Raw genomic sequence first — 14644 nt, 5'->3', positions numbered from 1 at the left:
CAAACACACGGCACTTACAGTGATTTTGTCTTTTCAGGTAAACCGTTCAAAATAGCAGCTGTGAGTATTTTTTCTGAATGAATTATAAGTAGAAGTGTTGGAGCCATTATATATTTTGTATTTCTCGTTAATTTAAATCACTGTGTTCATGTATTTACATGTAGTTCCGGGGTTTAACCTACAGGGTGCACTAGTGTGGATGGGGATATAGCTAAATTACAGGTGGGGTAAATCAGGTGTGTGTGTTTGGTGTGGGAAGCAAAAGGTTTTTGACTTAAAGTGTAGTGACTTAAAGCAAACCAAACGAACTTAAATAAGACACTGAGGTGGTGTGTGAGTGAACCTGTTCTGACGCATGTCAACCGGGAACTCGTCGGAATGGCTGACGTTTTAAGTACGTGGATTTCGGACAGTGCTGTGGTATATTCAACGTGGAAAATAAATGAATTACAAGAATCCAAATATAGGGAGCGCACTGCACATTGTTCATTGTTTATCCCAGAACACGCGTCAGAACAGGTTCACCCGCACGCCACCTCAGTGTCTCATTTAAGTTTGTTTGGTTTGCTTTAAGTCACTACAAGAGGTGTTTATGCTACTGAAGGAATTTGGTCACATTTGGCCCAAACCACATCCAAATGCTGTCTGGGCGATCGGCTCTAAAATGCGTCCTCAGTGAATCTTGTACTTTAAGCTGGTTACTTGTGATCAGAAGACTAAGGGCATGTCTTAATCCAAGGCCTGAACAGGGACTTTCAGAACAATCTTGGCAAATTGCCCAAAGTGGCCAGCAGTACTCCATGAAACATGGCTAGACGTTGATCAAACTATATTCAGAAGCACATGGACCGTCTACAACAGTGACAGTCACTGACAACTAGCAAAACGATATCAATGAATGTGGCAGAAAAAAATACTTTATTTCTCCCTTTGTCAAGGCGTAGTCCAAATACCCCAATGGAGCAACCGCCACCGACTGAACCCCAACAGAACTCACAGGACACGTCTTTGCAGCAGTTCTCAGGCAAGTGAAATAAAACAGACATTTTGGCAACCTTTCACCTTATATCATGTAGAATATAACAAAATGAACCAAACAGAGTCTCAGAACCAAGGTACAATCCAAACAATGAATGTCAAGTCCTGTATTTATCTATACCTGGTTAGCATAAGCATGTTAGCATCTAACGCATCAGACCTCACAGACAGCAGAATGGCTGAAGACTACTTTAAGAATAAATCCAAACAAAACATTATTGTTGACATATAAAGGTCCAGCCAACAGGTGATGGCCATATATTTTCCAAAGGTAACAGGAAGGTGGTTAAATCCAACCGCTGGCATACATGAGATTATAGTGTCTTGCATACTCATTATTCTTGCAAACATGCTGAGAAAGACTCTCTGTACAAGGGCTGCAGCTTCATCGTCAGACATGTCGTAATCAAGGGTCTTGCAGTTTTCATAGTCTGTAAATGGAGATTAGGAAAAACAAATAATACATACAATAAAAAATATAATTTTTCTCTTTATAAATGTGATAAAGTCACATTATGTGGAAAATTATGTATATCGTAACAAAGTCAGGGTATTGCCTAGTAGAGTTTAATTTTAATTAATTTCATTTTCCCTTTATTGTGTAAAGTATGTGGCTATTTATGTTTGAGAGAAATACTTTCATATAACTTTCAATTCCTTATCTTTTTGATAGATATAAAAGCCTCACCGAAATCTGCGTTGAAGACCTGTGGTTTGGACCCGCTACACTGTGCCTGCTTCTCAAACTCCTTCAGCGGAGCATCAGTGATGGACTTTCTCCTACCTGGGGAAGATGTGGCGCATTTCAAATAAAAGCATTGTGATGATATTGTCATATAATTTTAGCAAACACTGCAGTCTCACAATATATATATATATATATATACATATATATATCACCAATGGGGGATTCTGTTGGAGACATGAGAACAGTGCATGAAAAGTGATCATTGAAATGGTTAAAATGTAGAACTACAGTATATGATCATAACTGTTAAACATAATCCTCCTGGAAATTAATCCAAAGCCCGCCCACTTCCCCTCCAGGTATCAGTAAGGTTTTCAGATTCTCGTGATTCTGAATCTGAAGAGAGGAATCTATCAAAGTATGGCCACAGTTTATATGAATTATTGGTTTCAAAATGATTCATTTTGTAAATTGTATCTTGTTGATGGTAATGAGAAAGATTGAGAGGGAACAAGCATGCGAATAAAAAGGCAAAAGTTTAAAACAAGGTGTGGAAGAAGCAGAGACAAACAGAGATGCAAATCAAACACCAGTCCTGGCAGAATATTAAACAAAATTCTTACTGTTGATGTCGACATCAAATATGCTGTGGTCCTTAAAGAAACGGAACTGGAAGTCGCTAAAACAACATCCATACCTGCAAAGGATTTATTAAAGATTTAACACTTGAAATATGAACAAATACTAGGAATTAATTGAGATGTTTTACTTTTTCATGCTGAAAATTTATTTAATACATTTCTTACTCTAGCACGGTACACATTCACTGTGGCGGTAGTGGTAATGTCCACTGCCACATCTCCTGTTTTAGGTCAGTTAGGATTACTAAAATTATTTCTATTTGCTAAATGCCACAATAATGAGAGAGAGAATTTCTTATTACTTTCTACTTTTTACTAAGTCATTTTTTATTACTTTCTTCAAAGTCAGAAGTTTACATACACAAAGATTACTATGTCTTTAAACAATGAAGGGAAGCCCTGATGATGATGTCATGGCTTTTGGAGCTTCTGATAGGTTAACAGACAACATTTGAGTTCATTGGAGGCACACCTGTGGATGTATTTTAAGGCTACACCTCAAACACACTGCTTCCTTGTTTGACATCATGGGAAAATCAAAAGAAATCAGCCAAGATATCAGGAAGAGAATTGTGGTGCTCCACAAGACTGGTTCAGCCTTGGGTACAATTTCCAGATGCTTGAAAGTGCCACGTTCATCTGTTCAAACAATTATATGCAAGTATATAGTGACACCATGGGAATGTCCAGCCATCATACTGCTCAGGAAGGAGACGGGTTCTATGTCCCAGAGATGAACGTGTTTTGGTCCGAAACGTGCGAATCAACCCCAAAACAAAAGCTAAAGACCTTGTCAAGATGATGGCTGAAGCTGGTAAGAGAGTGTCATTATCCACAGTGAAACAAGTCCTGTACCGACATGGACTGAAAGGCCACTCAGCGAGGAAGAAGCCATTACTCCAAAAGCAACATAAAAAAGCCAGATTACAGTTTGCAAATACACACAGGGACAAAGACCTTAATTTCTGGAGACATGTCCTGTGGTCTGATGAAACTAAAGTGGAACTGTTTGGCCATAATGACCATCGTTACATTTGGAGGAAAAAGGGGGAAGCTTGTAAGCCTGAGAACACCATCCCAACTGTGAAGTATGGGGATGGTAGCATCATGTTGTGGGGCTGTTTTGCCGCAGGAGGAACTGGTGGACTTCATAAAATAGATGGCATCATGAGGAAAGAACATTATGTGGAAACATTGAAGCAACATCTCAAGACATCAGCCAGGAAGTTAAAGCTTGGACGCAAATGGGTCTTCCAAATGGACAATGACCCTAAGCATACTGCCAAAGTAGTTACAAAGTGGCTTAAGGACAACAAAATCAATGTTTTGGAGTGGCCATCACAAAGCCCCGATCTCAATCCCATAGAAAATTTGTGGGCAGATCTGAAAAGGCGTGTGCGAGCGAGGCGGCCTACAACCCTGACTCAGTTACACAAGTTCTGTCAGGAGGAATGGACCAGAATTCCAGCAGACTATTGCGAGAAGCTTGTGGAAGGACACCCAAAACATTTGACCCAAGTCATACAGTTTAAAGGCAATGCTACCAAATACCAGTGATGGGAATAACGGCGTTAAAATAAACGGCGTTACTAACAGCGTTGTTTTTTTCAGTAACGAGTAATCTAATTAATTACTATTTTCTCCGTTACAACGCGGCAGCAGGGCAGTGTTCAGTTGGGCGGGTGTTGTATCACACAAACGATCAGAGATAACCTGCAGCAATGGCGAGATCGGAGCATTCAGAGGTAAAGTTGCCGTTTTCAAGGTGGAAGTATAGGCACTACTTTAACCTCATTGAGGTAAAAGGCAAGGACGTGCACGTGAAGTGTACATTACGCTCAGTAAAAAATCTAATTCTTAGACATATTTAAACATATTTTTTTTAAAAATGTAACGCAATAGTTACTTTCCCTGGTAACTAGTTACTTTTATAGTGGAGTAATTCAGTTACTAACTCTACTTTTTACTTTTTGGGAGAAGTAACTAATAACTATAATTAATTACTTTTTAAAAAATAACGTGCCCAACACTGCCAAAGACTTTGAAGAAAGTAATAAAAAATTCTCTAAGAAATTCTCTCTCTCATTGTTACGTGTATGTGTGTGTGTGTGTCTGTCTCTCTCTCTCTCGCTCACTCCTCTCTTTGTTCTGCAGGTGAGAAATGGAAGATTGGCTGCCACCTGTGAGCTCCAGAAGAGCTGTGGATTGGCCCACCCTCCAGCCAATCAGCCAATCAGAGACAGAGGACACCCTTTTTAAAAGCCTCTCTCTCTCTCTCTCTCTCTCTCTCTCTCTCTCTCTCTCTCTTTCTCTCTTTCTCTCTTTCTCTCTTTCTCTTTCTTCTGTTGCTCTTGCAACCCCTTCTTGCTTTGTGTGGTCTAGGAAGGTTTGTGGTGGGGAGGTAGGACTGAGGTAAGGCTGGGGTACCCCATACATTCACACACGTAGACAGAAATTGTTACCACACCAGGTTATGGGTTGTTGCCACCATTGTATTTTTATTACTTTCAGATGTTTTATCACTCTGTTGGGCTGCAATAAACTCATCTCTTGTGGCCGGCAGTTCTGCTGCCTCTGTACTTGAGATACCGAATTGTTCATGATTAGGTTGAAACACTGACGGATTCTCAGACTCTGGAGTTTCAGTAACAGTCGGCTGATCTACAAAGAAGAAAGTGTCAGACAGGTCAGATCCATATCTCTCTGTCTGAGCCCTTGTGACTGCACAAGCCGGAAAAATCTCAGGAGATTCTTGGCTGTCACAAGCAGTGTCCGTTGCAACAGGGACGTCTACTATCACTGGAGGTGGACTCACCTTTCCCCCAGCAATATCGTTACAAAGGAGGAAATCAACACCAGCAACAGGCAAGTCAGGGAGAACTGCAATGTCAAACCACCCACTAATTAGAGGACAGTGAAGATGGATTCTGTGTCGTGGCGCAAGTACTGGTAGGTTCTGTCAAACCGAGGGGAAGATGCAAACACATTTTTATGGGTTCACACAAACATCTGCAAGGACAGCAGCCTTGGATAATGAAGACACTTTCTGTTCATTCAAGAACATTACCACCTTCTCTGGCAAAGAGCCTTTTTAAGTCTTCCAACAGAACAAGCTGACGAAGTGACTCAGAATTGTTTTTGACATCACTGGCGACGCACCATTTATCAACATAAAGAGAGTGCACTTCTCCTGTGCAAACTCAACAAAAGTCTGTCCATTAGATTTACAGTGTTTCCTAAATTTTTGCCTATAGGCCTCAGGAACGAGCCCATAAGCACGCAAAATGGCCTCCTTTAATACATCATAGTTCAGACTGTCCTCTAAGGAAAAAGCAGATACTACCTCTTGTGCTTTACCTATCAGCTTGCATTAGAGGAGAATAGGCCACATGTCTCTTGGCCAGTCGAGTGCTAAGGCTATTCGTTCAAAAATACTGAAATATGAATCCACTTCAGCCTCCCGAAATGCTGGCACCAGAGAAATATTTTTACTCACATCAAAACCTTGTTTACTGGATACTGTTTGAAAAGGTGTGGACCTGTCAGACATGTTCAACGAGTGATTGGAGGAGATTTTCAGAGCCTCAACCTCAAGTTGCTTTAGTTTTACTTCTTTCTCTGCTTCAATTTCTAACTTTCGTACCTGTAGGCGGCGGTCATACTCTGCTTTACGCACCGACTCTTTTTCCTGGGCCTCCAGCTGAAGGCGAGTTAAGCGAACCTTGAGCTTGGAATCTAGACTGGACCCCTGAGAGTGTGGAAAGGGTCAAAACGAGGTAACGTGGCTGGTGCAGATCTCCCAGCATGATCTGCAGGAGGTGTGAATAGTGCAGCTGCTCTGTAACGAAACACCTGCTGTAGTGGAAGGGACATCATAAGCTGAAACCTCAGCCACAGGCTGGGCCGGACTAAGAACATTTAAACCAAACAATTTTTCTAGGACCTGTTTCTTGATTTCTTTCTTAAGTCCATGCTTGTGAACAGGAATATCAAAGTGTGCTGCAATACACAATACATCATCCTTGCGACACACATCAATCTTTTCAAATGAGGGATTGTCCACAAAGTCTTGCAAATTGAAACTCATTTTCAGTCATGCCAACCAAACACCATGAGTAATTTCCCATTGATTGTCAGAAGGAAAAAACAGGTAGATCCCGGACGAGCCCCCATTTGTTACGTTTCCTTTTTTTTTTTTTTTTTTAGCAGAAACAATAACTCATTAATAATAATGTTGTCTGTTAATAATTTTAGTAATCCTAACTAACCTAAAACAGGAGAGGTTTAATCTGATTTAACTTCAGACAATGAGGAAAAAATATTTTCGTGTCTTTTAACACAATGTATGTAAACATCTGGTTTCAGCTGTATTATTGATTCAGACCTGGACACAAATTATTTAAATTTTTACCATGACACATAGCACAACTTTGGAAATGATGACTGGCAGTGTTTTGTGTAGACACTCATTTCCTATTATATTGTTTTGGGACACTAACATTCACTGAAGGTGTGGTTCTGTCAGGTAAAATACACAAAGTAAAAAATAAATAAAGTCCAGTGTGAGTGCAAGGAAACACGCACATTTGGTAATGTCTAGGCAACAAAACCACATGGTTAGATTTAGACAACCTGTCAGTGGTCATAATGTTTTGTCTATTCAATGTATATTGCTGTTTCTTAAGATTTTTGCTTATGTAGCAAATGCACCAAATGCTACATTGATGACAGAAAGTTGGTCTGGGGTCGCTCTTTAGGGAGTCGATTAATTAAGATAAGATAAGATTACTTACATTTATGAGGCATTAAAGAACTAGCTTTAAACACAGACCATGTGCAGTGCTGGATGAGTTTTTTTTGGAAACTAACATAACCAGACTAACCTAAAATTAACTTTTTGAAAAGCTTTTATAACGAGTGTCTCTTTAGAGTGCAAACAAAGGTTAAAGTGTTCACTCTAGATCTTGCAATGCCTGTGCATGTTAGGCCACTTTCAGTGCACTGGGGCTGTTTGAAGGCATAACCAAGCTATTTTCATTAAGGATGTGGTTTTCTGGTAGCATGTTCAAACGAAGCCAACTACCAGTGGTTCGATTTTTTTTTTTTAGACTTGTAGTTCTGTCACATTCGATAAGATCCTTTAAAAGATCTAAAAGGGACTTCCTCAAAAGATTCACAAGAGCACACAGCACATTCAGTCCTGCACTCAGATACGCAGCACCATCAGCCTTCAATCATCAGCTCCATAGGAAGCATAATGGATCTGGGAGAAATGATCTACACGTTGACAGAAGTGCTGATCGCTGTTAGCTGCTGTCTGGGTAACCTGCTGGTTATTTTGGCACTGTGGACCAGTAAGAGCATTCAGAAACCCACCTTCTGCCTTATTGTGTCTCTGGCTGTAGCTGACTTTATGGTCGGCTGTGTGGCCATACCGTTGGCTGTGGTGGTGGACGGACGAGTGGAGACTTCATTCAACACCTGTCTCTTCATCAGCTGTGTGATCATCCTCTTGACCCTAGTTTCAGTTCTGACTCTGCTGGCTATTGGAGTGGACCGTTTCCTCCGGGTGTATATCCCTCTCAAGTGAGATTGTTCACTCATACTAACACTTACTGTAAAAGAGCACTGAAGCTGCCACGCTAAAAGTACCTAATTACTAAAAGGCATCATTGCTCAGCTGTGATCACAAAGACAGCGCAAGATGACTACAGTCCTCTTTTAACACTTTAAAAAAATTGTAGTCATATTATTATTTGGAATTCTTTTTGTGACTCTGGTCAGAACATACTAATGCATGTATCCGATGAAATTTTAATCATTGCTGCATTTTTTTTGTAGGTACAAAAGGACTGTAACACAGAGACACTCTTGTCTTGTGGTAGCAGCGTGTTGGCTTGTTGCAACACCACTGAGTTTTGCTCCCATGCTTGGATGGTACAACCACACAAACCTGTCTCAGTCCAATTCTACAATTGTCTGCCAGTTTGTCTCTGTGATCCCCATGTCTTACCTGGTTTACTTCAACTTTTTTCTCTGTACCCTGACACCTCTGTTAGTGATGACTGTACTGTACAGCTATGTATTCGGTAGCATTCGTGGAAACCTTCGAGAAAAACCAGGCAACGGTGCCCAAAACCAGTCTCTGACCTACCTGAAGAAAGAGAGACAGCTGGCAGGATCTCTGTGTCTGGTCTTGGTTCTGTTTGCCCTGTCCTGGCTCCCGCTCCACATAATGAACTGCATTGTTTACTTTGGCAGTCAGATTGATGTATCAGAAACAGCTTTCTATATTGGCATTGTGCTTTCTCATGCTAACTCCGCCGTCAACCCAGTTGTGTATGCGTTCAAAATACAAAAGATCAGGGCTGCCTATGTGAAGATTTGGAGACGGTGTACTCCCTGGGCAGCAGAAAATCTAAGATCTCAAACCAGTCAGACAACCGACAGCTGTCCCAGCAGTAACATTATCACTGTGGCATACAACCAGTGAGCTGTTTGCTTGCTTCCTGTTTGTAATGATCAGACCTTTAAATCATGTTTATGATGCACACGGTTGACAACAAAGATTGATACATTTTCTTTGCATTTGAGCCAGCTGTTTTATTTTAGAGAATCAATTTAAGCTCATTTTTTCAAGCATATCTGCACTGCTGACCCCATTGTTTTCCACTTTTAAAATCTTTGTATTGCTTTTTCCAAAATTTGACTCTGTATATATGTACATATCTGTAAGTAGCCTGTTTACTTCTGTCATTCTGCGTGCCCTGAATCATTTTATGTCTGTATTTGACTAGTTTGTGAGTAAAATGGCATGACTATTAAAGGTGAAGTTTCAAGCAATGCAGGAAGTGAGAGTCTCTGTTTCCTAAATTTGACCGCTACAGCGACTGGCTACCCACAAATATAGGTATTTAGACACTGCCGTCATTCATTTACAGCCAAAGAGGCACACAATTGTTCAACTGTACACACACTCTATAAGTAAGGATTTTATATATGTTTTGTCAAACATGTTGTTCTGGATGAGAAACATATTAGAAGATTATGTTTTGACAGCAAATAGAACAACATGAATCTGCTGAGAAAAACTGCAGCTGCAGTAAATACTTTAAACTTTTAGTTGTTTTTCAGTTATGACGCCTAAAAATATTTACTAATGCTCAAACATGTGAAACAAAATAAATATTTGTAATTCAAGCTTAAAATAGTGACCAAAACAGACACAAAACCAATGCACAATCCAGTAAGTAGATGTTGGTAATGGTCCTGTAAATTCTAAATCTGGTTACCATCAGCATGTTAGTATTTAATGGTTCGAGGCACCATCATGTTTGCGAGCATCACAGACCCACCAGCACAGCTGAAGACTTGTTTTGGGACAAACTAAAACACTATTGTAGACACAATCAGGAAGCAAGTAACAGTCATTTATCTCTCAAGGGTAACAGGAAGATAGATAAGAAAAACCTCTATCATACAAGAGATTATACTGTGGTGCAGTGTTTTCACTCTTTCAAACATCTTGAGAAGGACGCTCCATTGTAAGGTGGAAGCTTCATCTTCAGAGATGTTGTAATCAAGAGTCTTGCAGTTGTCATAGTCTGTAAATGGAGATTAGGAAAAAACAAAAGATGCAGACAACAAAAAAATATCAGTAACACGAATGGGATTCCCTTATGTTCATGATAATATATATAAAAGCCCCTTTAGAAATATGATAAAGTCACATTCACTGGAAAATTGTGTACCATAATACCAGCCAAAACACCGTGAGAAACACGGTTAGAGAACACCTGAAGTGACCGTGAAGGCAGTTCAGTTGATTGATTAAGTCAAGTCAGGTGTGCTGCTGCATAGTTAGAATGAAAACCTGCAGCCACAGTGGCCCTTTCACGGATCAGTTTGACACATGTGGTTTGACCCAAGTCATACAGTTTAAAGGCAATGCTACTAAATACTAAGGAAATGTGTGTAAACTTCTGATTTTGAAGAAAGTAATAAAAAATTCTCTAAGAAATTCTCTCTCTCATTAATAATAATGTTGTCTGTTAATAATTTTAGTAATTCCTACTGACCTAAAACAGGAGAGGTTTAATCTAATTTAACTTCAGACAATGAGGAAAAAATATTTACGTGTCTTTTAACACAGTGTATGTAAACATCTGGTTTCAACTGTATGTACTGATTCAGATATGGACACAAATTATTTAAATTTTTACCATGACACAAAGCACAACTTTGGAAATAATGACTGGCAGTGTTGTCCTTTTGTGTAGACACTCATTTCCCATTATATTGTTTTGGGACACTGACCTTCACTGAAGGTGTGGTTCTGTCAGGTAAAATACACAAAGTCAAAAAAAAATTAAATGAGTCCAGTCCAAACCTGGAAGACAGCGACAGCCAAGACAGTGTTTCTGTGTCTCAAACTCTTTCATCGCAGCAACAGTGAGGGTCGTTCTCCTACTTGTTAAAGAGGTGACACATCTAAGACAAAAGCCTTGGGATGGAATATCTCTTGTGTAGACACTCATTTCCCATTATATTTTTTGGGAAAAAAGTCCAGTCCAAATCTGGAAACACTTGATGAGTGCAAGGAGACAACACATTTGGTAATGTCTAGGCAAAAAAAAAAAAAAAAAACACGGTTAGATTCAGTGTTGGGTACAGTTACTTGTAGTTAATCAGGTTACAACGTTACCATCAATTAAAAGTAATCTGTTACGTTACAGTGTTATGAATAAAAGTAACGCGTTAGAGTACTCATGCGTTACCAAAAATTAAAAGCCGTTTGCAGCGCCTCGCATATGATGCAACTCAGCGCCTCTTTTAAATGCACCGAGAAGTCACAATGAATAATGTCATTCATCCAACCAAATTAACTCTGCAGGATAACAATAGGGTGATAGAGTGGTGCATACAAGATGGTTTTTTTAAATTGGAAGTGGAATTTTTTGCGGTCGACAGAAGCTTTTCAACAACGCAGAGTGTGCATTTTACCGTTATGTTGTTCTTGTCCTTTTTGCTGGCAAATTGAAAATAATGTGCTACTCTCTGCCATCTTCGAAAACACTCACACACGCACACACACACAGGTAACGTAGGTCAGCACTGCACAGACGCATCATGACAGCGCCGCGCCTCCGCTGACACATCCGCAGGTGGTACAGTACTGTCTGACAAAAAGCAGGCTGCAGTCGGAATTTTTCTTATTTTTATTTTTCTTATTTTTTTCTTATCTAATTTTTCCTTATCCGGAGTAATTCTTAAAGCAACGGATTACTTTTTTTAAAAAATAACGAAGTTGCTGATTACTTAATGCACGAAACTAACGCATTACGTAAGTTACACGAAAAAATCAATTAGAGTACTCTAACGCGTTACTTTGTAACAAGTTACCCACAACACTGGTTAGATTTAGACAACCTGTCAGTGGTCATAATGTTTTGCCTGGTCAATGTACTGTATATTGCTGTTTCTTAAGATTTTTGCTTATGCACCAAATGCTATATTGATAACAGAAAGTTGGTCTGGGGTCGCTCTTTACGGAGTTGATTAATTAAGATAAGATAACTTACATTGATGAGGTATTAAAGAACTAGCTTAAAACACAGACCATGTGCAGTGCTGGATGAGTTTTTTGGAAACTAACATAACCAGACTAACCTAAAATTAACTTTCTGTAAAGCTTTTATAACAAGTGTCTCTTTAGAGTGCGAACAAGTGTTCACTCTAGATCTCGCAATGCCTATGCATGTTAGGCCACTTTCAGTGCAGTGCATTACCAAGCTATTTTCATTAAGGATGTGGTTTTCTGGTAGCACATTCAAGCCAACTACCAGTGGTTTTATATACTTGTAGATCTGTCACATTCTATAAGATCCGTTAAAAGAGCTAAAAGGGACTTCCTCAAAAGATTCACAACAGCACACAGCACATTCGGTCCTGCACTCAGATACGCAGCACCATCAGCCTTCAATCATCAGCTGCATAGGAAGCATAATGGATCTGGGAGAAATGATCTACACATTGACAGAAGTGCTGATCGCTGTTAGCTGCTGTCTGGGTAACCTGCTGGTTATTTTGGCACTGTGGACCAGTAAGAGCATTCAGAAACCCACCTTCTGCCTTATTGTGTCTCTGGCTGTAGCTGACTTTATGGTCGGCTGTGTGGCCATACCGTTGGCTGTGGTGGTGGACAGACGAGTGGAGACTTCATTCAGCACCTGTCTCTTCATCAGCTGTGTGGTCATCCTCTTGACCCTGGTTTCAGTTCTGACTCTGCTGGCTATTGCAGTGGACCGTTTCCTCCGGGTGTATATCCCTCTCAAGTAAGATTGTTCACTCATACTAACACTTACTGTAAAAGAGCACTGAAGCTGCCACGCTAAAAGTACCTAATTACTAAAAGGCATCATTGCTCAGCTGTGATCACAAAGACATTGTAAGATGACTACAGTCCTCTTTTAACACTTTAAAAAAATTGTAGTCATATTATTATTTGGAGTTCTTTTTGTGACTCTGGTCAGAACATACTAATGCATGTATCTGATGAAATGATGCATGTATCATTGCTGCATTTTCTTTGTAGGTACAAAAGGACTGTAACACAGAGACACTCTTGTCTTGTGGCAGCAGCGTGTTGGCTTGTTGCAACACCATTGAGTTTTGCTCCCATGCTTGGATGGTACAACCACACAAACCTGTCTCAGTCCAATTCTACAATTGTCTGCCGGTTTGTCTCTGTGATCCCCATGTCTTACCTGGTTTACTTCAACTTTTTTCTCTGTACCCTGACACCTCTGTTAGTGATGACTGTACTGTACAGCTATGTATTCGGTAGCATTCGTGGAAACCTTCGAGAAAAACCAGGCAACGGTGCCCAAAACCAGTCTCTGACCTACCTGAAGAAAGAGAGACAGCTGGCAGGATCTCTGTGTCTGGTCTTGGTTCTGTTTGCCCTGTCCTGGCTCCCGCTCCACATAATGAACTGCATTGTTTACTTTGGCAGTCAGACTGATGTACCAGAAACAGCTTTCAATGTTGGCATTGTGCTTTCTCATGCTAACTCTGCCGTCAACCCAGTTGTGTATGCGTTCAAAATACAAAAGATCAGGGCTGCCTATGTGAAGATTTGGAGACGGTGTACTCCCTGAGCAGCAGAAAATCTAAGATCTCAAACCAGTCAGACAACCGACAGCTGTCCCAGCAGTAACATTATCACTGTGGCACACAATGAGTGAGCTGTTTGCTTGCTTCCTGTTTGTAATGATCAGACCTTTAAATCATGTTTATGATGCACACGGTTGACAACAAAGATTGATACATTTTCTTTGCATTTGAGCCAGCTGTTTTATTTTAGAGAATCAATTTAAGCTCATTTTTTCAAGCATATCTGCACTGCTGACCCCATTGTTTTCCACTTTTAAATCTTTGTATTGCTTTTTCCAAAATTTGACTCTGTATATATGTACATATCTGTAAGTAGCCTGTTTACTTTCTGTCATTCTACCTGCTCTGAATCATTTTATGTCTGTATTTGACTAGTTTGTGAGTAAAATGGCATGACTATTAAAGGTGAAGGTGGCTACCCACAAATATAGGTATTTAGACATGTCAAAGGGTAACAGGGGTTGGGATTTAGGACCCAGATGCAGGACTTGAGGAGGCAGGAGTTGGCAAAAAAGGGTTTTTAATTAAGAACAAAACCAATAGCGCTGCCGAGGTGGCAGGAAATCCAAAAGCAAAAATCCAAAACACTATTAAAACTAAGACATAGCATGAAACAAGAACAATGACATGGAACGTGGAACATGGTTAACAAGCAGTATGACGCGACAGGGACAAAGGGGAAGGCAGGGCTATAAATATACACGAGGAGCAAGGGTGACGAGACACAGGTGAAGCAAATCAAGAATTAACAGAAGGTGAAACCAACGATCTAATCAAAAGAAAACATGGAGTAACAAAACAGGAAGTCGAGAACTTCGCAAAATAAAACAGGAAGCAGAAAACCTAAACACTAAACCATGACTATGAAAAGGCAAAATACAATAAACAGAAACCCAAGAAACTTAAACCGTGACAATGAAAAGACATGACTGAAAACTAAACCATGACGGGACAACATGACATGGGACAACATGGAAAACCAGAACTTAACAAAATACAATAAACAGAAACACAGGAAACTAAACCATGACGGAAGACATGACGAAAAACTAAACCATGACGGAAGACCAAGAACAGAGGACATGACAGAAAACATGACAAA

General features: G+C 40.0%; 2 protein-coding genes across 2 annotated transcripts; both read left to right on the top strand.

Moving 5' to 3' along the window:
- Positions 1-6740: 6740 nt before the first annotated feature.
- On the top strand, positions 6741-9613 carry LOC311486611 (adenosine receptor A1-like). The gene is made up of 2 exons (XM_084542522.1): positions 6741-7953; positions 8209-9613. Exons 1-2 carry the CDS (start codon positions 7625-7627, stop codon positions 8858-8860), a joined length of 981 nt encoding a protein of 326 aa, XP_084398648.1. The 5' UTR covers positions 6741-7624; the 3' UTR covers positions 8861-9613.
- Positions 9614-11720: 2107 nt separating this feature from the next.
- Positions 11721-14151, top strand: LOC311486612 (adenosine receptor A1-like). The gene is made up of 2 exons (XM_084542523.1): positions 11721-12701; positions 12962-14151. The coding sequence occupies exons 1-2, from the start codon at positions 12373-12375 to the stop codon at positions 13524-13526; spliced, it is 894 nt and encodes a 297-aa protein (XP_084398649.1). The 5' UTR covers positions 11721-12372; the 3' UTR covers positions 13527-14151.
- The last annotated feature ends 493 nt before the right edge of the window (positions 14152-14644 follow it).

The sequence above is a fragment of the Chelon labrosus genome (genome assembly GCF_963514085.1).
Source record: "Chelon labrosus genome assembly, chromosome: 4".
NCBI classification, from domain to species: Eukaryota; Metazoa; Chordata; class Actinopteri; order Mugiliformes; family Mugilidae; genus Chelon; species Chelon labrosus.
This window is presented reverse-complemented; position numbering and strand designations above follow the sequence as displayed.